This window comes from Macrosteles quadrilineatus, unplaced genomic scaffold (assembly GCF_028750875.1).
Source record: "Macrosteles quadrilineatus isolate MER2022 unplaced genomic scaffold, UCM_ALF_1.0 Scaffold_1__1_contigs__length_201487025, whole genome shotgun sequence".
Classification (NCBI taxonomy): domain Eukaryota; kingdom Metazoa; phylum Arthropoda; class Insecta; order Hemiptera; family Cicadellidae; genus Macrosteles; species Macrosteles quadrilineatus.
In genome coordinates, this window is record NW_026542594.1 from 43,774,129 (window position 1) to 43,799,462 (window position 25,334).

General features: G+C 34.4%; 1 protein-coding gene across 3 annotated transcripts in view; it reads right to left on the reverse strand.

The window, feature by feature from the left end:
* LOC128982852 (armadillo repeat-containing protein 5) overlaps positions 1 to 25,334 on the reverse strand; it is a 144,165-nt gene that overhangs the window by 99,585 nt on the left and 19,246 nt on the right. Inside the window, exon 1 of one of the 3 annotated variants that reach the window (XM_054401893.1) lies at positions 22,828 to 22,883. The exons of the other annotated variants lie outside the window; for them this stretch is intronic. Within the exon in view, the coding sequence (XP_054257868.1) occupies positions 22,828 to 22,844 (17 nt within the window). The 5' untranslated portion in view covers positions 22,845 to 22,883. Of the gene's footprint in view, positions 1 to 22,827; positions 22,884 to 25,334 lie in introns of those variants that run through there. 3 annotated transcript variants of the gene reach the window in all.

The following is a 25,334-nucleotide window of genomic DNA, read 5'->3' on the forward strand; positions in this document are numbered from 1 at the left end:
TTGATAGGGAAGAATTCCTTCATCAAAACATTGATTGATTACTAGACACAGAGGCTCTGCAATATAGTTTATGACATTTTAATTAATTCAATAGGAATTTCATCCCATCCAGAAGATTTTTTTTTTTTTAATTTCTAATGGTTTTTTATAATTTCTAAAATCGATACATGTCTGAACTGAAATTTCATCCTTATATTATTACTAGTATTATTAATCAAATTAGTTGCAGTGTGTAAGCAAGGCATACAATTTATATTTTTGTTAATGTTACAAAATTTATCATTGAGAAAATTTACCACATTTTGTCCATCTTTTAATTGCTTGTCTCCGACATACAAATCAGGGAAATCCAAATTGTTGGATTTCAGGACTCAAAGTTCAGACTTCACAACATTCCACACAGCTTTGCTCTTATTATGTGAAGATGATATAACTTTACAATTAAACATTTTCCTAGCCTTATCACAAACAGCTTTAAATATTTTTCTACAGTATAGTTTTTGTGATACTTTTTAAAATTAACATCTTGAACAGTTTTGGCAATAGTGCTTAGCTCTCTTTTTCTTTGACTTGATATTTTTATACCTTTAGTCACCCAGCTTTTCCTATATTTATTTTTGGGTAGTTTGTTAGTGTAAAATTTAAGAGGGAAACATTTATCAAAATTTACTAACAACTGATTTAAAAAATTGTTAAAATTAGTTTGAGTATCTTCTTGAGGCAATATGTTCCAATTAACTCCTGATATGTGTTGATAAAAAAGCGCTTTATTTTGTTTCGAAAATAATCTTTTTTTGTACTGTATTTTTTTGCAAAGTGCAATATTTCTTGAAATTTCAATAAAAAGTGCCCTGTGACCCGAAACAGTTCAAGGTTCATTTTAGATCTTGTATTCTGGTTAAAAACAAAGTTGTCATTAGTTAAAATATTGTCAATGCATGAGCTTGTATTTATAGTTATTCTAGTTGGAGAACGAAAATTAATTGTAAAAACGTACATACTGATTAAGTTTAAAAACCTAGTTTTATGGCTGGGTGAGCTGCAGGTTTCTAAAATATCTATATTCAAATCACCTGCTATACAAATCTGATAAGTTTTTACACATTTTTGTAGCTTAGAAAGTAGCAATTCTAATTTATCTATAAATATTATAAAATTATTCTCATATGGAGTTCTATAGATTGAAACAATGGGAATGTTGCTGAAAGTCAACAGTCCCGGAAGATCAAATAATTTATACCTGTGCCGCTAGGTCAAAAACTACAATGTTTGCAGTGTCTGTAGATCAAAAGTCCCAGTAAGTCAAATAGTACAGTCCAAGCTAAAAACGTGGTCTATGTTAAAGCAATTGACTTATTGGGAATTTGACCTAATGCAACAGCAGTTTTAATATAACGAAATACGGTAAAATACAAGTTTAGTTTCGCTGAGTCAACAGTGCCGGAAGATCAAAAGCAATAAAAGTGAACGTCGATTCAGTGTGAAGTAGACCTCCTGCAACGCTTACTACACCAACAAAACTCGCTTTTAGTTACTTCGTGTTTTGTCATAATTAGAATAGAGCTAAAATTATCATATTTGGTACATAGCTTATCTATTAATGCTTCTTGCCAACTGTTTGGTCAACACTGTAAATAGGTATAAAAAGCCTTTCGTCAAAATTTGTGGCATGAAATACACGCAAGGACGATCTGAAAATTTCTGGTTATTATATACGCTTGTAAAAGGAGATCCATTTAATTTTAGAACTATTTTATGAGTTATAATGTAGTCTACAAATAAACTGTGTAAATGTATTACGCCTCGGAAGGGTTGAAACCTGTCCAAACTATAGTTCGGCCGCTTAGAAAACGACCTGCGCGCTAATGATAAACCAATGCTGGAGGAGGTCGCTTTCTAAGCGGCCGAACTATATCATATATATTATTAAAACGTAAATGGGGTTTTTTCACATTCTGAATCAACCAGTCGACGGATTTTCATTATTTTTGTGTTGAAAGAAAGATAATTTTGAGAACTAGGGAATGTCAAAGCCATAAGTATAATTACGGGTCCCTGTTTTTTAGAAAATAAGTTTTAATTTTTAAAAAGTCTACCAGCCGACGCTAACCTTCTAAGCTAGCTTTTAGTATAATGTACAATATAATTTGCTTAACATAACAGCTGTAAACATTCAGCCATTTGTGACACAAATTCAGCATTTGGAAACAAATTTAAAGAAATATTGAGAGTTGACTTATTTATACTATGTGTAATGCTGACCATTGATACATTCAATTCTTAGGTATGAGGATGACAGATTAATTAAATATGCATAGTAAAATAGTAGGATGTTCAAATTATTTTTTAAAGGAATCTTTGTAATCATCGATTTTTAGCGAATTTCCCATATAGGGAATAAGCTATTACCGTAGGTCTCATGGTAAGACCTAGACCCGGGACCGATTTACTTTTTCGTTTTGAGGTCCCCAGAGGCCAAAAACACCATCCGTTCAAATTCATATATATATATATATATGTGTCCGTTAGCGCGATAACTCGAGCAAAATTGATCCGATTTTGATGAAATTTGGTACAAACGTGTAAACCTACATTTATTCGAACGAGTTCGCGAACCAGCATAATCGGACCATGGGATCAGGGGTTTATGGAGGGTTTTATGGGGTAAAAATGGGTTTTTCTAATTTTTGACCCTAAAAACTTAAAATTTCTAAATTTCTCTCTAAACCATTTTGAAGAGCTTAAAAAACAAATAATTTAGTATATTGAAGTGTTTTTGAATGTTCATTGACTACGGAGAAAATTTAAAAAATTGTAAATTTAAAATTCCCATGTTATTCTTATGGAGAATAAATAAACTGTTCTAGTTTGCTTGTTTATGGATATATTTTAATCAAATTTGGCAATTTGTTTTATTTTATACTAAGCTATCAATATTTCAATTGAAAAAACACATCTCAACATCTTCCCCGTAGCAGCAAACCTAACTACTCACTAAAATTAATGTTATTTAAATAGGAAATAAATCTGAAAATTTATAGGGAATATTTTAGTAGAAATCAAGCCGGGTAAATGGAAATTTGCTTAGGAGGCAGGTTTGCTGCGACGGGGGTATTTTTAGTCCCATATAATTTGTTTTAACTAACAGCTGGTTGGATGTAATATTGTTCTATATAACTATTAGGTTTTTGGCGAATTTCCCATATAGGGAATAAGCTATTACCGTAGTACTTATGGTAACACCTGGACCCGGGACCGATTTAATTTTTCGTTTTGAGGTCCCTAGAGGCCAAAAACACCATCCGTTCAAATTCATATATACAGGGTGATCAACTCAAGGAGGCCACCATTGGGAAATCGGAAACGGTAAGAATTAGAGAAAACTTTAAATGGGGGACATTTAGTTTTTTTATCATGTTTTCGGATAGAATATGCAATTTAAAAACTTTTTTAGCCTTGAAATTTTTTTGATAAACCCACTAGTTTAGGAGTACAGCCTATGGAAAAATGACTTCCGGTGTACATTTTACATCATGTAGCTCCTAAACGAGTAAGTTTAGAGCAAAATTGCAAAAAGTAAATTAGTCTTAGAATTGCATCTACATTCCTTAAAGACTATATAATAAAAAGTTTTCCACTTTTCAAGTTTGCCGCCATTTTTTAAATAATTTAATTCATATTTTTAATTAATTGTATGGTCTTTTTGGTATGTGGATGCAGTTGTAAGACTTTTTTTACTCTTCACATTTTTGCTATAAACGTACTTGTTTAGGAGCTACATGATGTAAAATGTACACCGGAAGTCATTTCTTCATAGGCTGTAAATCCTAAACGAGTGGGTTTATCGAAAAAATGTTTGGGATAAAAAAGTTTTTAAATTGCCTATTCTATCCGAAATCATGATAAAATTTAGGGTGTTCCAAAAGAAATTTCAAATTTGGCCGTCATTTTGGAAAATGGCAACTGAATAAAAAAAAAAAACTAAAATCATATTTTTAACTGCCACAAAAAATAGAGGAATGTCCCCCATTTTAAGTTTTCTCTAATTCTTACCGTTTCCGATATCCCAATGGTGGCCTCCTTGAGTTGATCACCCTGTATAGCCTATATTTATTTATATATTTTTTTTCCGGGGGGAACCCCAGGACCCCCCTCCTTGTTGGGGGGCCTACACCCCCCAGGCCCCCGGTGACCCCCCCCCCAAAATATATGTCTAGGACCGCCCTTGTCTTCTTTACCTATAAAACACATGGGATACATCCTTTCTTAACTGATCACGTAATGCGTGATTTTCTATAAAGTCTTGGAAAAATAAAAGATAAAATAGATAGAATACAGGTGTACTGTATGTGGTTTACACACAAATATTCATCAAACTGTGTGATATTTTGTTATTGCAATGAACAATTTGGGAGTATCGTATTGTTTAAGTCGATGGAAAATCTCTGTTGATCCTGTTTTACAAGCAAACCAAAAAGATACAGTACAGTAGTCACCACTCTATGCGACATATTCTAACCAGAAAATTGTTATCGTATGATTCTATAAGCATTGGTAGGATTGCAAAGTACTACACAAACATTATTTCAAGGGTAATAACACTTACAATTTCCGCTGACTTTAAAAGAGTCAACTAAAATATTATACTAATGGACACACAACTAAATAGAACAACTAATGGAAATACTCACGATGTACATATAACAGTTCGATATAAGCAAAGAGTATACACGTCAGTAGATACGTGTATTAGTCCAGGAGCTGAGGGGGGTTGAGCATGCATGAAAGTAAAGGGTGTCCCAGTAAGAACGCCGGATTTGAGGAGCGTCTTATCCTTATCTGTATTTCAATAGGAATTCCCAAATTATCAGCGATGTTATCAGTATTAGGTCCCATTTGTAGTTATGAATCGTTACACGACGGATCAATGCGTGATCATAGTTAAAGTGCACTACAAGCACGGAAGCTGCGCACTATTTACGGCCGGGACAATGCACCAAATGATCCATCTGTCCGAAGATTGATTTATAAGTTCGAATAAATGGGCTCAGTTCTATTCTGGGGATATTTATAGTCGCTTGTTTTCTCCAATAATCCTCAACACATCCAAGACTTGAAAGAGGAAATGATTCGTGCCATTAATGGAATTCAACAGGACGTGTGTGAAAAAGTGATGGAAAACTTTGTCAAGAGATGTCGGGCCTGTCAGTATTTAGCAGGTTGGTACTTACAAGACATAATACTTAATTACTAATAGGAGATACTATGCTTTAAGATTCATGTTTCATATTGTAAATTTAGCATGAAAATATATGGTTTGTTAACATTTCAAATCCGGCGTTCTTATTGGGACACCCTTTAGTACGCAATGTTATTGCTGATTATTGTAATATGGACTGTGGTGATCAAAATTACGTATGTCGCCTATTTCAAAAGTGGTCGATAAGGTGGGGGGGGAGGGGGCAAACATGGCGGTTTGCACTATGCGTTAAAACGCTGATAGTTCGAAAACGGTAAAAGATAGAACATCGGTTAAAACGTCGTTGTAATCCTAACAATGTGGAAAACAATAATGGTCATTGGGTCCGAGGTCGTATCTCTATAAATAAACAAGTTATTGTGTAAAATATGTAAAAATGGACTTTTCGTGTAGATTTTTTACCGAAAGTAGAATTAATTTGTGAGTGTCGCAAAGAAGTAATATCAAATATCTTTGCTGATAGTTATAATATGGACTGTGGTGATACAAAATACGCATGTCGCCTACTTTTCAGGTGGTCGAGAACTTGGGGGGAGGGGGGCAAAGATGGCGGAACGCGCTATACATCGAAATGACTGTAGCTCGAGAACGGTACGAGATAGGACATCGGTTAAAACGTAGTTTTAATCCAAAAAATATTACCAATAGAAAAGGTCATTGGGTAAAAAGTCGTATCTTAACTAATAAAAAGGTTATAACAATAATAAGTTTAACAAAATCTACATCGTACAGCTATTTTTTTCGAAAATCGTATGGATTGTTGATAAATAATAGTGTAATTACTTAATTACTCGGCTAAATATTAACTAGATGCATTTTATTATAAGAAAAAAATATATTATTACGAATACATATGGTTTAAAATGTAAAACACGGGCTCCAAACGCCTTGGGGTTCGTCCGTTAGGTTGCGTTATAATTGCTGCTGTTTTTAAAATAATGATTGCTTGTATTTTGTATTTCATTATATACTGAGTATATAAATGAAATAATGATAAATAAATAATCAAACAAATAAGATAATAATTAAATATGAAATATAATATATAGTACAGTCCAACCTCGGTATAACGAATCTGAAGGGACCGAACTGAATATTCGTTATATCAAGGATTTCGTTAAAACGAGGTTTGTTATATTGAGGTTAGGTTTGCAGGAATTTCGCTAAGTCGAGGTTCAGAACCAGCATCAGTCAATATAGGTCGGGATTGGACCTCATTAAAACAAAATTAAAGTAGCATATGCTACAATACTTTACAGTGTACAGTGTTTACATTATAAAGTAGAACGTCGATTGTCCGGGGTAATAAAGGGAAGGGATCTTTAATGTTGCGCAATAATGACATTTCTAGTCAATGACCTTGGTACAGGTTACGAACAGTAAGTTTAAAATCGCAGCTTACTCTAACCCACCTAAAACCTAGCCAAACACTGTATTGTATAGCAATAAACCACGTAAAGAACAAAACAAAACAGTAAGAGTTTTGTAAGCTACTGCTCGTGATAGACCGGTAGGCTACTTACAATACAGTACTGATTTAAATCACAACAGAGGAATGTCGATACTGTAATAATCATCAACTGTAGCATTGCTGTTGCCTTAGTTTCAAAAAATTGTATTTAAAATAATAAAAATATTAGATAAGTCGTTATAAAAGTGTATAATTATAGCCAACTTAAATATAATAAAAACACTTGTAAAAGGAATGTTAAGATAACAATGTTGCTATTCTTTCTGTTTGCTTTGTTCTTCTATTCTTTTTCTTTCTTAGGTTTCTCTTCATTCAAAAATTGTACAATTCACCATATTTACATATCACCCAATCACATTTTACTAAAAATTACGTCGTCATCAGTCCTCAGTGAATGAAATCAGTTCTCAGCTGTAACAAAGCGCGCAGCGACGATAGCAGACAGACAGGGATGTGTAAAACGGAGCAGACGAATGTTAGCGCAATCATTGACGTCACCTTTCCATTTTATTTTATGAAGAAACTGATTTTTCAAAAACAATAATGGTGGGAGGGGTTCGTTGTATCGAGGGAGAAACGTAGACAATTCGTTAAGTAGAGGTTAAATTCGCTATGTAGAGGTTCTGACAATGATAAATTCGTTATATTGAGGTGTCTTATTTTAGCCAGGATCATGAAAAATTCGTTAAATCAAGGTCGTTGTTACAGTTTGTTCGTTATGTAGAGGTAAAATATACATTGTGGTCTTATGGAGAGTTCTAGGGGATTTGAAAAAATTCGTTATATCAAGGAATTCGTTAAATCGAGGTTCGTTATATCAAGGTTAGACTGTAGTTTAATTCCATTGTAAATATAAACACCATAAACTTTAAATTTCTTGACCGCTCTCATGCATTAATTATATATAGATGTATATACATTTGTATCAAAGAAAATATTTACAATTTTTTATTTGTATTACAGGTGCTAAGAGAAATTAATAAGGTACCTATTTAAATTCAACAAATAATATGAACAGCCAGTGTAATTGTTATGGATTTATGGATAGAATGAAGAGATTTGCCGTATTTTTTATTATAAGGTATTTACTTTTGTAGTAATGTTTTTTATTTCATATAACTGTATTAAATAAGAATCTGTTACATAATCATATTGTAATAACCTACAACATTATAATAATTAAAATTGGATTTGTAGTGGTAGTCAGTATTATGCATTTGATTGCGGCGAAACCCCAAGTATTATATGTAGTTTGGAGGCCGTGTTTTACATTTTAAACCAAATGTATTCGTAATAATATTTTTTTTTCTTATAAGAAAATGCATCTAGTTAATATTTAGCCGAGTAATTAAGTAATTACACTATTATTTATCAACAATCCATACGATTTTCGAAAAAAATAGCTGTACGATGTAGATTTTGTTAAACTTATTATTGTTATAACTTTTTTATTAGTTAAGATACGACTTTTTACCCAATAATCTTTTCTATTGGTAATATTTTTTGGATTAAAACTACGTTTTAACCGATGTCCTATCTCGTACCGTTCTCGAGCTACAGTCATTTCGATGTATAGCGCGTTCCGCCATCTTTGCCCCCCTCCCCCCAAGTTCTCGACCACCTGAAAAGTAGGCGACATGCGTATTTTGTATCACCACAGTCCATATTACAACTATCAGCAAAGATATTTGATATTACTTCTTTGCGACACTCACAAATTAATTCTACTTTCGGTAAAAAATCTACACGAAAAGTCCATTTTTACATATTTTACACAATAACTTGTTTATTTATAGAGATACGACCTCGGACCCAATGACCATTATTGTTTTCCACATTGTTAGGATTAGAACGACGTTTTAACCGATGTTCTATCTTTTACCGTTTTCGAACTATCAGCGTTTTAACGCATAGCGCAAACAGCCATGTTTGCCCCCTCCCCCCCACCTTATCGACCACTTTTGAAATAGGCGACATACGTAATTTTGATCACCACAGTCCATATTACAATAATCAGCAATAACATTGCGTACTACTTTCATGCATGCTCAACCCCCCTCAGCTCCTGGACTATATACCCAATGATATAAGCAACGGTTCTTGCAATTTATTGCTTATTGTTTTTTAGAGTTTTTTTCGGACTTACTCTGTTTTCGGACTTACTCACACTCGTATAAGGTTGTCCACGTTTGTCATTGATAATGTAGCCATGTTACACCCGTTGTCACGAATATGTTTACAAGTTTTCCGTCTGTTTTTGAATAGCGATACATTTTTCCACATACTTAAGAACCACCTGATTTTGTGCATTACATGTTCGTCTCAATTTTATTTGCTTTAGTAGGCATTCTTTTGGTTGATGAGGACTTCAATAGGTCCTTTCAATGATTGCTCATGAAATATAGTACTTTGTCCATTAATTTTTATTGTTTGGTAAAATTGATTAAATTATCCAGCAAACCCAAAGCGAAATAGTAAATATAGTATTTCAAACAAATCAGTAACATGTTAATAATGTAGCCTACATTATTTCCTTGAATTGCATAACAGCAATTAATTGAGCTGATCTAATATAAATAAATCAATATGTTCTTCATAGGCATAACATGGGTTCTTTAAGAGCCACTGGGGCTGAGCCCAAGGGATTTAAACTAGGTGTACAATGCAGTTGTCTGCTTGCAATATTGAGCGGAGCCAGCATATTAATTCAATGTCAATGATATATTTGGTTCGCATTATAAATAGAATGCCTATTTGCAGTAGGTATCCAAAGTCAATCTTAAGTCAGGATTAAGTGAATGAATTGTCTACTTGCAGTATCCAATGCTAATGATATATTTGGTTCGCATAAATGTAATGCCTATTTACAGATTCTAAAGTCAATGGTACGTCCGGTTCACGTAGACGGATTGTTTACTTGTAGTATCCAAACTCAATGGTACATGTAAATGAATAGTCTACTTGCAGTATCCTAAATCAATGGTCCATTTATTTTGTTCACTTAAATAAAATGCCGAATTGCAGTATCCGAAGTCAATGGTAGGCTTAGGCCTACTTCTGTTTCGTATATATGGGATGTCTATGTACAGTATTCAAAGTCAATGATACGTCGGGTTCATGTCAACGAATTGTCTAATTGCGGTATCGAAACTATGAGTGTTATATTTGGTTCACCTTAATGGAATTCCTATTTGTAGACTGCAAATAGGAATTGCAGTACATATTCAAAGTCTAAATTAATGGCACGTCTTGCTCACATAAAATACTGTAAAAGTTATTTACAGTATCTAAACGCAGTATGGTGCATTAGCTTAGTTCTGGCAACCCTTATGGTTATTCATTTTGTAGTAAATTATGCTCAAGGCTATTAATCAAAAGCAAGTCAATGATGGAAAAGTAGTATAAGAGAAGTTATAAAGTCGATGATAAGAGCTTCGCTACGCTCTGCTCAATAATTTCTATATCCTGCAAATGAATCACAGTAACCCTGTGCGATACCTGCATTATTATAAGCCAATAACGATTATTATTTGAGATCCCAAGTTCGAATCTCCTCGGTGGCCTTAAAGTTTTGCTTCTGATTTTGTTAGAATATGATTTTCTCTTAACTTCACTGATCAGTTTTTTTTTTATCTGAGACATTTATAACTTAATTTTGTGATAAGAATGCATTTTTTATAAATACATTAACTTTTTGTTTGATAATAATTTCCTAACAGCAATAACTGAGATAGGCTTATCGATTTTTAAAATTATCAATTCGTTCAAGTATAACCCTATAACTTAGGTCTAGTTTTATTTTAGCAGTTAAAAGTAAGAAATATATTGTCAACCACTTTTAAAATTTCCCTTTAGTGCAATAAAATTTTTCAATACGACTTTAATGTAGACTAAAAAGAATAAGTGAAAACTTTAGGAATTGGTTTACCCACCGGTACGTTTCATTACATTTATCATAACATCAAAATAAGCAGTTTGCTTAACTTGAAACCTTATTTTTCCTAGTAGCTGGAACCTATATATTTTTCTAACTTTACTTTAGACTACTAAATGGCAATGTTTAAAACTATTTGTAAGTTAGTATCACAGAGTAAAGCGAGGTGGTAGACAATAGGTCTACTGGTAGGCATATTTGCATTAAAAACGACGTTGTGACATCTTCTCATGAATTTGACAGAGGAGCACATTGATTATAATGGAGGAGCATATAGGCCTAATTTCATTGGTGATTAATTCTTGTCGAAGTGCACACAGCAATATTAGTGTTAATCCTTTGGGATTTTATTGTCTAAGTTACACCATTTAGTTTTAAACCTTATCTGTAAACCAAGAGGTTGTGATTTCATTTCGCAAAATTATTTTGTATTTTTAGCTACAGGTACATTTTTTACAAATTTACTTGCAAATCAAGGGCATTGTGATTTTTGTCGGTATAATTATGTTGTAGTGTTTTTTTAATGACCTCGTTTTAATTTCTCCTTCTCCACGCAACATAGGCTTAGGCCTAATTAGTTGACTATTCATTGTTGTTAAAAAGAACATAACGATTATACAATTAAATATAAACTTCATGATTTTAATCACTCAATATAGAACTGATTGTTAATCAATTCGTATTACATGCAATTAACTAATATGCTCTTTAGTATTCATCACATTTTTTCTTTTGTACTGTATTTATAATGTGGTAGATTTGTTGACTAACATATGTCGAGGCTCTTGTTTACTTTTTAGTGTTGACTCGCAAATAATGTCATGGCAACCAATTAACCCATAACGCCCATGTTAAATTTCTAAAAGTTTGCATTCATGGAGGAAAAATTCCTATGGTCCGATTTGTACCATTTCAGATTTATACCTTCCCATGGTTGGGTACTATGACTGTGTTAAATTTCGTGAAGATCGCTTCAGCCGTTCAGGAGGAGTATTTGTAAAACAAAAGCAGGAGTGTAGTATAAGAGCTTCGCTCGCTTCGCACGCTCCGCTCAAAAACGTAAGGTTGGTTTGCAAATGTACATGACACGCTCTTTCTGAGACATGAATGGTCAAAATCGCCTAAGAAATGCGGAGGAGTTCAATGGAAAAATTTCGTGTTGGCGTTATACAGTATGGTTGAAAAGTCCTGCATTGGCTATATTTTTTTAACAATATAGATAAAGTAGTGAGACTTGGTATATCAATAATAGCCATAAATATCTACTGTCTTAAGCTATTATCACTTTTTTATCCCTTAAGGGGGATAGACCACAAAGACTAAGACAAAATTCTTATATAATTTTAATACTATTTTACCTGTTTTTGAAATGGCGACCATACAAATGTATGCATTTTAAGCCAAGTATGAATGGAGATGAGTGTGTGATGAGTGGAGCGATCTTGTTGTCCTGTTAGTGACTAAGGCGGACATAATCCTTAGACACAGCTGTTAATTAATAGTCCATACAGTCAATAGCAGCAGAGGTCAAGTTTGGTATCAAATTAAAGGTTTTATTCATAAAAATACATTGCCGCAAACCCAAACTCAAACGATGATGATGATAATCATGTTAATGATGTAGCTAAAACGTATCGTTTGAAATTTAACAGCTGAAAATAAGTGAAATAGAAAAGGTTTTGGTTAAATCCATCAAATTGTAATTGGCACTTGTGATCCCTCCCCCTTCGGTGTCATGTATTCCTCTCAATCAGTTCAAACCTAGGAGGATTAAACATAAATGTTAATTAATGTTAAATCCTCCTAGGTTCAAAACTGAAACACCCAGATCGAAACTCGCCTGTCGTTATTTTAACATCGCCATATTTTTTTACTATATTTTTCAAAAAAGGAAGATTATATTGATTTACTTTGGATTTTAAAAATGTGAACGTTTTATTTTATTAAAGATTTATGGTGATACGTAAATATTGTGGTGTGGTAAAGTAGATTATATCGTAGTTAAGTGTTAAATTTTGAAATTTTAAGGTGAATCGAGATGAATCTTTTTAATAACATGGGTCTCTCCTACCTTAACATACATACCAAGTTTCATAAACATCGGTTGGAAAAGTGTAAAAATAAATATTTGTATGTAAAAAATACAAAATGGTGGATATCTGGTTAACAAAACGATTTTGGAAAAAATGTTATCCTTCATTTTCTGTTTATTTTGACCCAAGGAATTACTAGGTAAAGTATCTCCCCACTCTTTTTTAACACCCTGTATATGATGTATTCTTATTAATATAAGTGAAAAGTGTAAGCTGGTAATACAGAAAGATCTTTTATAAATAATGTGAATGTACTGGTGATCTGTATATTCATCTTTTTCTTGTCCTTAGAACTGTAAATTAAAAGTCCACTCAACAGTCGTATCGTACGATGTAGTTCTTTCCATGCGTTGCGAAATGCTAAATTTGCCGTCCTCTTCAACCCAAGTTATCTATTGAACCACTGATTGTAAAAAAAAAATATATATATATATATTTTACGCATCACACTTTTGGCTACAACTTTGCCACAGACAAAACCTCTCTAACCCAAAAACAAAACAAAATCTCGCGTGCTAACTTTTTCATGTTAGAAATCACGATTTAAAACTATTTCACCATACATATCAATTTTTATTAATTAGATCGGTAAATAGTTTAAAGTTCCAACAAAATAGTCATCGAGTAGGACTAACCAAGAAGCTCTGTGTCAATTTTCAAAATTTTAGCACAACTTTAAGTACACCAAAACACGAAATTATTGAAGTCATGCGTCGAGAGGACTATCGTTGTTTTTAACAGATTATACTTTTGACCTTCCGACACTGTTGACTCAGCGAAACTGAACTTATATTTTATCTTATTTCGTTATATTAAAACTGCTGTTGCATTAGGTCAAATTCCCAATAAGTCAATTGCTTTAACATAGACCACGTTTTTAGCTCGGACTGTACTATTTGACTTACTGGGATTTTTGATCTACAGACACTGCAAACATTGTAGTTTTTGACCTAGCGGCACAGGTATAAATTATTTGACCTTCCGGGACTGTTGACTTTCTGCAACGCGTCCGAAACAATAATAACATTCAAAATAGGTATTTAAATACTACTAACTTCAAAAATACTTTCTTCATTGTATATATATAAATCTGTCATTTCTTTAAAAACATAATCAAGTTTCAAAAGTATGCATGTACCTCCCCTTGCAATTGAGCTTCTACAATAATACTTGATAACAAATTTATTTGATTGTCCTGTAAACAATGCTCATTCAAACACACTACATCAACATTTGAATCATCCAAAAATAAGTGTATATCATGCAGTTTTTTTTACCAGACCACCCTGAATATTCAAGTGCATGATAAATGCATTTTTCTTATTTGCACAATAGGTTTGACCATATTCCCACTTAACACATTTTTTATACAGATCAAAATGACACTCTTTGCAATTTACACAGTAGTTATCTTGGTCTAAAAGGCTTACATTAGAGTATTTATCAGCATTTAAAAAAGATGAATTATTATCAACATTTAAAAGAATTATTTCTCTGTGGTAAGATACATTTTCTCAAATTTCTCTTTGTTTAGTAGTTAATGTATGATTGGATTGGATTCTTTTGGAAACTCTGGATAAGTTTTAACACATGATATAGGCCTACTCTTATCCTTAAAGCTAACCCCCTTCAAATTTGATGACAATTTGGTATTCATAAAAAAACTACTATTATTTAAAGACATTTAACATGGTGGAATTTGAATATTTACACTATTTACACTCTCTAATTCGCCACTGCTCTGCTTTTTAACACTTCCCGGAAGCTTGACCACCAGTGGTGTAACAGAAGGGCCCGCAATGCGGGGGGGGCCCGGGAGCTGAGGGGCCCGCGAACCGGTGAGCAGGAAACGGTGAGCAGAGAGGCCCGTGAGACGAGTGGGTCCGAAAAATTTGGGTTCATTTTTATTCAAATGTATTACCATAGATAAAACATAGTTTCTTAGTAGATTTCCCATCCTTATGGAATAGCTGAAGCCAATTTTATTGTTAGTTCTGTTCGGTTTTCTTTAGATGTCGTATTTTGTTAACAATTTGTTTCTATTATTTTAGGGTTAGTTTCTCATTATTTGTGTCTCTTGGTTTGGTTATATAGCTAGTGGACGAGTTATTGTTTATTATGATTAGATAGTTTTATTTGGTTAAACGAGGTTTTAAATCAATGAAATAACAAGAAACAAATTGTAAACAAAACACGACATCTACAGAAAACCGGACACAACTAACAATAAAATTGGCTTCAACTGTTCCATAAGGATGGGAAATTTACTAAGGGAGTGTGTTTTATCTATGGTATTACCTATCAATCATTCAATAATTGTATTGAACAAGTCATAACATTAAAGTTATAATAATATGATGTTATCGTTTAATTTCGTTAGGCCTCTTTAGTGATAACGAACTAAGGTAACAAATTTCACATTTTATAACGTGGGTCATTGATACTTATTTTCGTCACCGGGAAATATTTTACTTCTCGGTGATTTCGTACCATTGACTTTAAATCTACACTAGACATCCTATCAAGTACTAAAATCCATCGCCAACGATTTCAGCCGAACTAGTAGAGTAAACGCTCCATGCAGTGTCGCTCCTGGCGGCGGTGGCTTGAAACTCGATCTTGCTCCTCCTCCAGTGCAGCGCGCGCACACGTAGTGGCATGACGTAACCGACGTGCGTATGCCTCCCCCCACAACCCTCTCAACCCTCCCCCCACAACCCTCTCAACCCTCCCCCCACAACCACTGCACCTGCCAGCCACCCACAGACGGCCCGGCGAATGCGCTCTGCTTATTCTTTGCAACACGCCGCCGGTGTTTTTACTCTTCCACGAGCCCAAGCATTGCGCTCGCCCGATCGCACACCCATCAAACATACCTACCTTGTATAAAAATGTAGTGGTGTCAGTCTGTATGTGTGTTACTAATAGGCGCATAAACTATTGAACTGACTGGGCTTAAATTTTTAAATTAAAGATTAAATTTAAGATTTTAAATTAATCAAAACAAAATGGTGGTATCCACTACTTACCAGATTTAAAAGTCATAACTTAAACGTTTTTATTAAGGCCATAAAAGTTTAATTTTGTTTCTAAAAGCGTTGGTGAATGTGTATAACTATTATATGCAACAGATGTAAACATTAAAATGTTTCTATTTTGTGTCCTCTTCCCGTTGCAAAGCATGGATACAACATCTAGTAAAGGATATGTTAGGTTTGAATGATTAGTTTAATGATGTCAGAACGCCAACGTTAAATTATGTGTGCTGTGATGTTTATTTTCGCTTTATTTTATGGGGTTTCTATTCAGACCTACTGGAAATTGTGTACAGTATGAGTAATTGTATTGTGGTGATAATAATTATGGAAGAGGCAGGTATGCGATGGAAGGTGGTATCGTTGACTAGGCCTATACACATCTCAATTGATAATTACTCTTTCTACCGTAGGCTACTTACGATCAGTGTGCGAATTAGTCGCAAACTCACTTCAACGCTTTTCACATCGTCACAATTGCCGTTTTATTGTAAAGTTACTGGATTTAAAATGCATATCGCATAGGACTATGAGGGATAAAAACATATTTGGTTACGCAACATTTGTTTACAAGATGTTTTTTCACATTAAATCTGTAATAAAATTTGTCTTTATACGTGTAAACTAGCTGTTCTGAATTATGCACAGTTTTGATTGAGTACTTGATTACCGTACGTAGGACGGGCTAACTCCTCGTATTTATTTTAATTAAATTTTGAGAACAGAGATCGCAATAGGATAACGCGCGAAACCGTTTTGGAGGGGGCGAAGAACCTTCACCTTCAGTGCATGTGCATGAGCATGTCAAAACTCTTAGCCTTGAGACTATTCTTCACCACGTTGGGCCGTTGGGGGTGAGAAAACCATGTTCTTACTGCTGACATAGTTACATTGTTGCGTTGCTCTATCGGTTAGCTGTGGATGTAAGTGATACTTGAGCGATACATGCAATATTGTTCTTTGTGAAGCGGAATGTAACTATTGTCATTGGGTTTATATCTACACGTTATATTGTTTAGTTTTACGTTATACGTTATCAATTATGTCTACAGCAGTACCAGTACATTGGATTGTTATTCTGCAATGGGTATTAGCATTGATTAGATAGGGCCTAAGTTATTTATTTATGATTATGTTACTATGTTAGAGGGATGTCTTGAATCATACTCCAAATACTATTTTACAACAGACAGACACTCCGTTTGCCTTTTATCCAAACTATTAAAAACGGTTTTTTTTATAGTTTGGATGCATAAATATTATATGCAATCTACTATGTTATATTTATAAATAATAATATTAGGCCCCCCGTACCTAGTTCTGAATCCTTTTGAGGTTTGTTGAGCTTGTCGTTTAATGCTGAATCGTACTTTTCTATTTTTTAAGAACAGAGTTCAAAGGCTCGAGTAATGATCTGCCAGCAAGATCATTGATCAGTCCCCAAAATAATTTAGGATTTTAACTGTACTGGTTGAGTCTTTCCTTGTAAAAATCTCTTTTGGCTCTTTTTAATAGACTGCTTAGGTTTTGTCTGTAATTCCGGTAATAAGTTTTGTAGATTACCATTAAATGGTTAACGGCGTGCAGCTTTACTTAATTTGTCTCTAGTACGTATTGATGTGACCAAACTGTCTGTAATCCACGGTTTAATTCTCTTACGTCCATACGATCTTGTAGTTAATTAATTTTTATGGATTTTTTTTTGAAAATCTAAGGTTTTTGTAAAAGAGTTTGGAGCACAGGTTGACATCTAGACAGCTTAGGATAGGTCCCAGTCGGTCTGAGAAAGATTTTGAGTGAGTAGGGTGTGATCAAGGTAAGTTTGAGGAGGTCCGGTTGCAGTGTGAATGTTGAGTGTGTGTGCATGTGTGTATGCAGTGTCATGTATAGTGAGGGCGGTGGCATCGGGTGGCATAGTGGTCGCCGGTTGGTGGGTGAGGCAGTGTGCAGTATAGCAGCGCGCACAGCAGTCATGTCACAGTACCGTACAAATATGTGATCAATGCAGGAGGCAGTGTCCTGTGTAACTCTAATCGGTCTGTCCACACACTGTACAAGGCCGGAGCCAAGTAAACTGGGAAGTAGAGGTCAATTAGTATATCCTTGCTCAAAAGGTTTAAATTCATGTCACCCATAAAAATGCACATTTTGTTTCTATCTATGTTCAGATATTAAGGCTCAAGTTCACTAGTGAATTGTACTGGATTGGATTGCTGTCGAATGTTCTGTAAAGTGAAAGTAAATTAATGTTCTTGTTGCAGTACACTAAGTCCAGTGATAACCCATGAACGTCCCCCAGAGTGATTTGTCGTGCAGTCGCTGTTAGTGATTTGTTAGTAAACACAATGATAACATCATTGCGGTTACGTTGAGTGGTAGTCATGTGAGTGTCAAACCCGTCGATGTTCGTCCCCACCTCTCCCCTGCCAAGTGTGCTACAAACATTTACTGTCTTGGTAGAAATGAAATAATTACTATATTTGAATTTGGCTTGGCGTAAATATTTACAATTGAAAAAAGCGAGAAAGCCTGGACAATTTGACATACTACAAAGAAAAGCGAATTAACACTGTGCTGCATTTCATGAGCAATCATTGAAAGAGCCGATTTGAAAACTATGGAAACATAGGAAAGACATAGAACGCCACCAAGTAGAAAAAATATAAATAATGTTTTTTTTAGAATTCATAACCGTTATTATGGACAACCTAATGCGGCTATGAGTGGAAAATATTTGTAGAAACACTAAAAAAAGCAAGATCAGTTTTTGAAAAATGATAAGATATTTACAATAAATGTTGAATATATCGATCTGTTATGTACATCGTGAGTATTTCCATAATCTTTGTGTCGACTCTTTTAAAGTCATCAGAATGATGACTGTTATTCGTTTTAAAATAACACGTGTAATACTTCGCAATTGCTCGAATTCAAGGAACAGGTACACTAGTTACTTAAGAATAGGCTTAAGGCCTATTCTTTAGAAGGTGGCCTAATAATTAATTATTGTAATGATTATTACTTCATCAAATTATTTAATAGATATACATGTTTTTAAACACTTACAATTTGCTACTTATAACTTATTTTCTGCGTCATACGGTATTTGATGTTACATAAAATATATGAAGCAAATGATTATTGTTCTACAGATTTTCCTGATAATTTTATCAATGCTAAATGTTCTTTGCTTCCCTTTAAAAAAGCATTGAGAACGTACTGTAGTTTCATTTTAAGATCATTATATTTTAGGTGTTACAAATTCCTTAGATGTTCTAAAGTAAGTAACAATATGATCAAATTACATTTTTACTACACTACTATGAGTTGGGCTGTTTTCGTTATGTGTTTATAATTACAAGACTGTGTACAGAGTCCTTGCCACACTAATAACTATAAATGATATCATGTAAATGAACTTGATTATTATTAGACTTCCTCTTAAACAAATTGGGTACTTTCATTTCAGACGGTGAAACTCATTGAAAAAATGACCTCAACAACAGCTTTGGGGGTTTGTTCTTTGTTACCATGGAGACCAATCGATATTTACTATTGAAACTCTCGCATCAGAACTTTGAAAGCCCGCGGGGCAGAGTCCTTGCCCCTAGGTTAACATTGAAGCGGAAATATGGCTATGTATCCTCGGAGCTGTAGCTTTGTTTTTGTGCAGTTTGAGCCCAGTTGTTTCAGTAGTTTTAGCTCATACAAAAACACAGCCAGACAGACACAACCTCTTCTTGGTAATCGTTTAGATAAATATATAGTTAAGCATTCAATCTATGATAAGTTTCTTTGAAAATGAATTTCTCTATGTTATGTTTCATACAAATTATCAGTGTTGGGGAAGCTACTTTTAAAATGTAGCTAGCTACAACTACTGCTACATTTCCAAAAAAGTAGCTTAGCTACAGCTACAGCTACAGTTCCGAAAAAGTAGCTAGCTACAACTACAACTACAATGAAATGTAGCTACAGCTACAATTTTAGCTACTTTTCCAAAGACGTTAAGTTTTATTCCACGCACATTAGGTAAATGTAAAATTAATTGCAACTAAATTTTTATTGAACAAACATTTAAAAAAATGTCAGTATTGTATCTAACATTACTTGGAAAACAAATTATTCCTAGATTGTATTTAATTTGTTGGCATTATAAACCTAACATTACAACAACAGAACCAAATAGTTGGGTGTCCCATCATATTTAGTAATTATTTTTAAATATTGCATCATTTTTAAGCATCTTAAAATGTAATTTTCATTAAGTTCAAAGGACATACAACCAAACTATATTTTAAAAGCTAATTTTATTAATTTAATATAGATTCATTTATAGATGTTTTATATCAACAATTAAGACCAATAAACTGCAAAAAGATTATTTAAAAATACTTATTGTGTTACAGAGACTAGCCTACTGAAATTGGAGTTTATTGCCTTTCTTTACTTTTAATGTTAAAAACAACATTGCTATAACTTTTAAAGTGATAAATTACTTATTCTACGAATAGCACTTTTCAATGTCAAGAAATCGTCCTTTATTGACATTATGCATAGGGCAAATTGTGCTTCAACCTGGTTGGTAGAGAAAACAGTATTCAGCAACTTATCCTGAAATCGGCTTTTAATTTAAACATGATGAAATTTGTAAAGTAAAAATAACATGTAGGCCTACTTGGCTATGTAACAAATTGGCTATAGTAGGCTTGTTCTTGCAAGGACTAAACAGATATATTCATAATAATTGAACTTGGTATTCGTCTTAAACCATAGCCTCAGTCCTATACAAGAGCTGTTAGCAGGAGCAAACTATGCTATTTTTTCAATGTAAGTTTCATGTTATATGGAGATTTTTTCATTACAATTATCATGTAGTCTAGGCATATCTTAAATCTCATCAAGTAATTTCCTCTTTGCTAATTTAGTAAACCTTTGAAAAATCTTCGTAATCTAACCAAGGAAGGGCTTGTGATGATAAACCACAATCAACAGCTGAAGCAAAGGTTGATAGACCAGCTTTCTCATTATTTCAAGGTGTGTTGGTTTCCATTAAACCCCAAGTTGAAGCATTATCGATATAATAAAGAAACTAAATTGATTACTAATTCCCCTGTCCTGTCAATCACTTGCAAGCATTCAATTCAATAGCTTCTCTTGTCACCGGTACCGTTAGTTTAAACGTCGTCTGCATCTAGCGATTTTATTTTATCTGACAGTAATCATAGAGTAGTAAATTAAGGAAATGAGAGCCAAAAATGTGGATAACACTCATTTAATGAACTCTATGTCCACACAACGTTGTAATAGGGAATAAAACGGCTGCAACCAGCTGTTTGAAGCCAAGAAAGTAGGCCTAATTTTTTTGAAAATCTCAGTTTGAAAGAGGTTGTTTCATGTAAGGTTGAGGTTATGATAAAAATCACTATCTCAAACAAATGTTAATGTAGCGAGAAAAGTAGCTAAAATTCCGCTACAACTACTATAAAAATGTAGCTAGCTACAGCTAAAGCTACAAAATCTTAAAAGTAGCGTAGCTACAGCTAACGCTACAAAAAAAGTAGCGCGCTACTGTAGCGTCGCTACTTGTAGCGCGCTACTTCCCAACACTGCAAATTATCGTATTTTTTTGTGTGAATCGAGTATTATTTTGTCAATTGTTGTAAATATCCATCGACGACGAACCCGTAAACCCACGTACAAATATCATAACATATCTAGGATTAGGCCTAATTGTCCATTAAAGACCCAACCTCTTTTGGTTTTATAATCGTGTATAATTTTAGTAAGGTTATCTGATCTAATTCGTTGCCCACTAACGTAATAAATATTTATTGTCAAATTATTTCTATATAGGCCTAACAAAACCAAAATTGTTATTTTGCCTACATCGTTCTTATTAGGATAAAAATTGCAAAGGGCCGTTGTGCTGATAAATGGTTTTTATATGTTAAGTAGTTTAGAAAAATAGAATGAATTTACTGCAACATTAATTTAATGTTGGTTTCAAAAAGAATTATTGTTTGAAACCCGTTAGAGTTTGGTGTCAATAACAATTTGCCTCTGTTCCGACGTGTTGTGGCCACACAGCTGCATTCAGTACTCGCATCGGAGTCGGATCTAGTAACTAGCGTAACTAGTGGCATAGACTTTGGCCCCTCGCCCACTATACGATTTCGGTCGTACGACACTGTGTCGGAACGACAACATTTCAACAGTGGACCATTGGATCTTAAGAGAGCTCGCCCACTGTACGATAATCTCACGACTACGACAAACTGTCGTGAAGCAGTCGTCCTAAGCAACACAAGGGAGTATGTTTTATCTATGCTAATGGGTAGTGCAAGTGCCAAGTGTGGTGTGAAGAACAAGATATGAATGAATGTCAGTGCAGTGTTAGTGTACACCGCCGGCGGGCGGCGGACGAGCGCAGTGGCAGTGGCAGCGGCTGACGTCACGGGAGGGGAGTGAGAGCCGTAGAGCGCGCTATCTTGTAGCGAAGAAACGAACTAAGACCGAGCGCTGCGCTGTCTTTCGGAGGGTCAGATCAACTAACTGAACCACCGATTCTGGCTCAGATCCGCTCACTATGGCTGAGCCGATTCAATAGGAAGTCTAGTGTAGATTTAAAGTCAATGTTTCGTACACTGCTTATGTCATCTGCAAACATTTTGAAATATTAATTTACCTGGAGCTGGAGTCATGAACGTTAGCTGGGGCTTTTATTATTGTATTATTTTATATTTTAGTTTTGCCCTGATATTGATTGTATTTTGTTAAATACAATATATTGCTACTCCTGCTGACTTTGTTAGCTTATATCTTATTTTACATCACAATTAACCAATACTAAAGACATATATGTTTAAACACTTGAAATCCATTCAAAGATAAAATAAAAAAATGCAATAGGCTATTTTAGCCTGTGATAAAGTACGTCAATCTTTTATATTAACCAACTTTTAGTGTATGGGTTGATTATAACATAACCAAAGATTAAACTAACCTATTAAATAAATACTTTAATACTTTACTTTGAAATAGCGACCATACGAATGTAGGTATTTTAAGCCAAGTATGAATGGAGATTGGAGATCAGTGTAGGATGAGTGGCGCAACCTTAGTCTTGATAGTGACAAAGGCAGACATATTCTTCAGACACAGCTGTTCAAGGGGCCTACTGCTTATAGAGGAAACCGAACCGCATTTTTGCCTTGTAATTAACAAATTAGTCTAATTATCAGGATAGCAAAAATGGATAACATGTGTGATAAATTAAATGTAAAACCTCCTTGATATAATCATTCTGATACGGATGATAAAATAAGGAATTTTTATTTTATTACAAAACTATTTACAAACGCTATAATGATGTAGTGATGTAACTTTTTGATAAAACCATGACTGAAATACTTAACACTCCATTTTATGAAACACTAGCTGTACCCGCGGGCTTTGCCCCATTTAACTTCATAAGTATTCGCATGGCTCATTCACGTCCTGGTTGAAGTTCGTTCACTACGCTCACTCACCTTTAGGTTGGAGCTCGTTCGCTGCGCTCACTTGCCTTCAGGTTAGCTCGTTCGCTACGCTAACTCGCCTCCAGGTTGAAGTTCGTTCGCTACGTTCACTCACCTTTTGGTTGGAAATTAGCTGTTGTCTTAAATTAAAAAAAATAATAGTGCTGCACCCTGTTGGTAATCCTTGTAAATTTTATGCTATTGAACATCATAGAACAGAACCAACTTGTTTAATTGAAACAGCTGTTAAGATTCATTAATTCCTTTTAAATATGAAAAACCTTAAGGTTAACATGGGGAACTACAGAGCCACTGGGGCGGAGCACGAAAGGATTTTGGGATAATAATATGCTTTAATGTTAATCGGGAATGTGAGCTATCATCATGCCAAATTTCAGCCCAATCCGTCCAGTAGTTTATGCGTGATTGAGCAACACACACACACACAAACACACACACACACACACACACACACAAACTCACAAACTTTCAGATTTATAATATTAGTAAGATAATCCATAATTTGTTTACTACTCTATCTATGACTAATCTGTTTGATAATTGTAAAGGTGGTCCTGGTCCAGAAATAACTCTGCGGGGAGGGGGGGGGGTGTTTGATTATGTTATCGGTGGTCTAAAAATAACTCATGAGAGGGGGGCCCAAAAAAATGTTTGCAGGGGGGCACTTCACTAAACTGAAGATCACCAGGAGTGACTTTTGGACTGGCAGGGTTACTAGTGGAGGTTGGGCTGTTATGGGTCGGCTTAGGTGAAGTTCCAAATTAGTGCCGTAAAGCAGATTCGTAATGCATAGCTGCCAATTTTTACGAAAAAAAAAACACAATTTGATTGACACATCTACACATGTTAAGAAAGCAACTTTGCATAATCTGTCTGTATGTATCCCGTAAATAGTCTTGCCTGCATGTAAGGGGACACAAATATAGTTTTTTACTTACTTATTTATAACTTTTGGATATATGCCTTATTGCATTAATTAATTGGAAAATAAATAAAAGAAAATACCTCTAATAACACTTAAAACATAAATTTACACTTATAACGTTACTCACAAAACCGTAAATATACATAAAAAATGATTAGTGGTGGTAGATTTTGATTGGACACTCCAATCATTGTCAGACCCATAGGCAAATTGGGTCATTTTATCATTGGGTTCAGTATGTTTCTTACCCAGCTTAATGTAATGTAATATCCATGTATATTATTGTCAATAGGTGTAGCCGTTGACAGAAATAATTAAATATATTATTATTTCAAATGAGAAACGAGTTAAAACTAACAATACATTTAAGAAATGTAAAAATGGTTAGGTTTCATCTAATTAGTATTTTTTGCAGTTTACTGTTTAGATCTTAACTGAACGCGAGGCGCAGTTAGTACGAGGCATGTTTTTTAAGTAAGTACCGTTTTTAAAATTCTCCGTTCCAGCGCTGCGATTGGCATTTTGGACATTTGCGCTGTATATGTGCATCTATTGGCAAGTCCTAGCCGGAAATTCGACAACAATCGGCCGTGTTTACATCCGGTATCGAGCATTCAAAATGGTGCCGCCAATTGAGACTGCCGCCGACTGTGAAGTGCGCGCTGTAATGTTTTAAAGGTGTGAAAGCCATTGAAATTTGTCAACAGCTTAGTGAGGTGTATGGCGAGAACATTTATGAGTGACGGAATGGTACAAAAGTGGGTAAGGGCATCTAAAGACGGTCCCACCAATGTTCATGATGAGCAACGCACTGGGTACTGGGGACAGTGACGCTGTCCAGTGCGTTGCTCATGATGGACGTTGGTGGGGCCGTCTTTAGATGCCATTCTGTGTTCGCTGGCCCTTACCCACTTGCGTACCATTCCGTCACTCATAAATGTTCTCGCCATACACCTCACTAATCTGTCGATAAATTTCAATGGCTTCCACACCTTTAGCACTTAAAACTCTAATTACAGCGCGCACTTCACAGTCGGCGGCAGTATCAATTGGCGGCACCATTTTGAATGCTCGA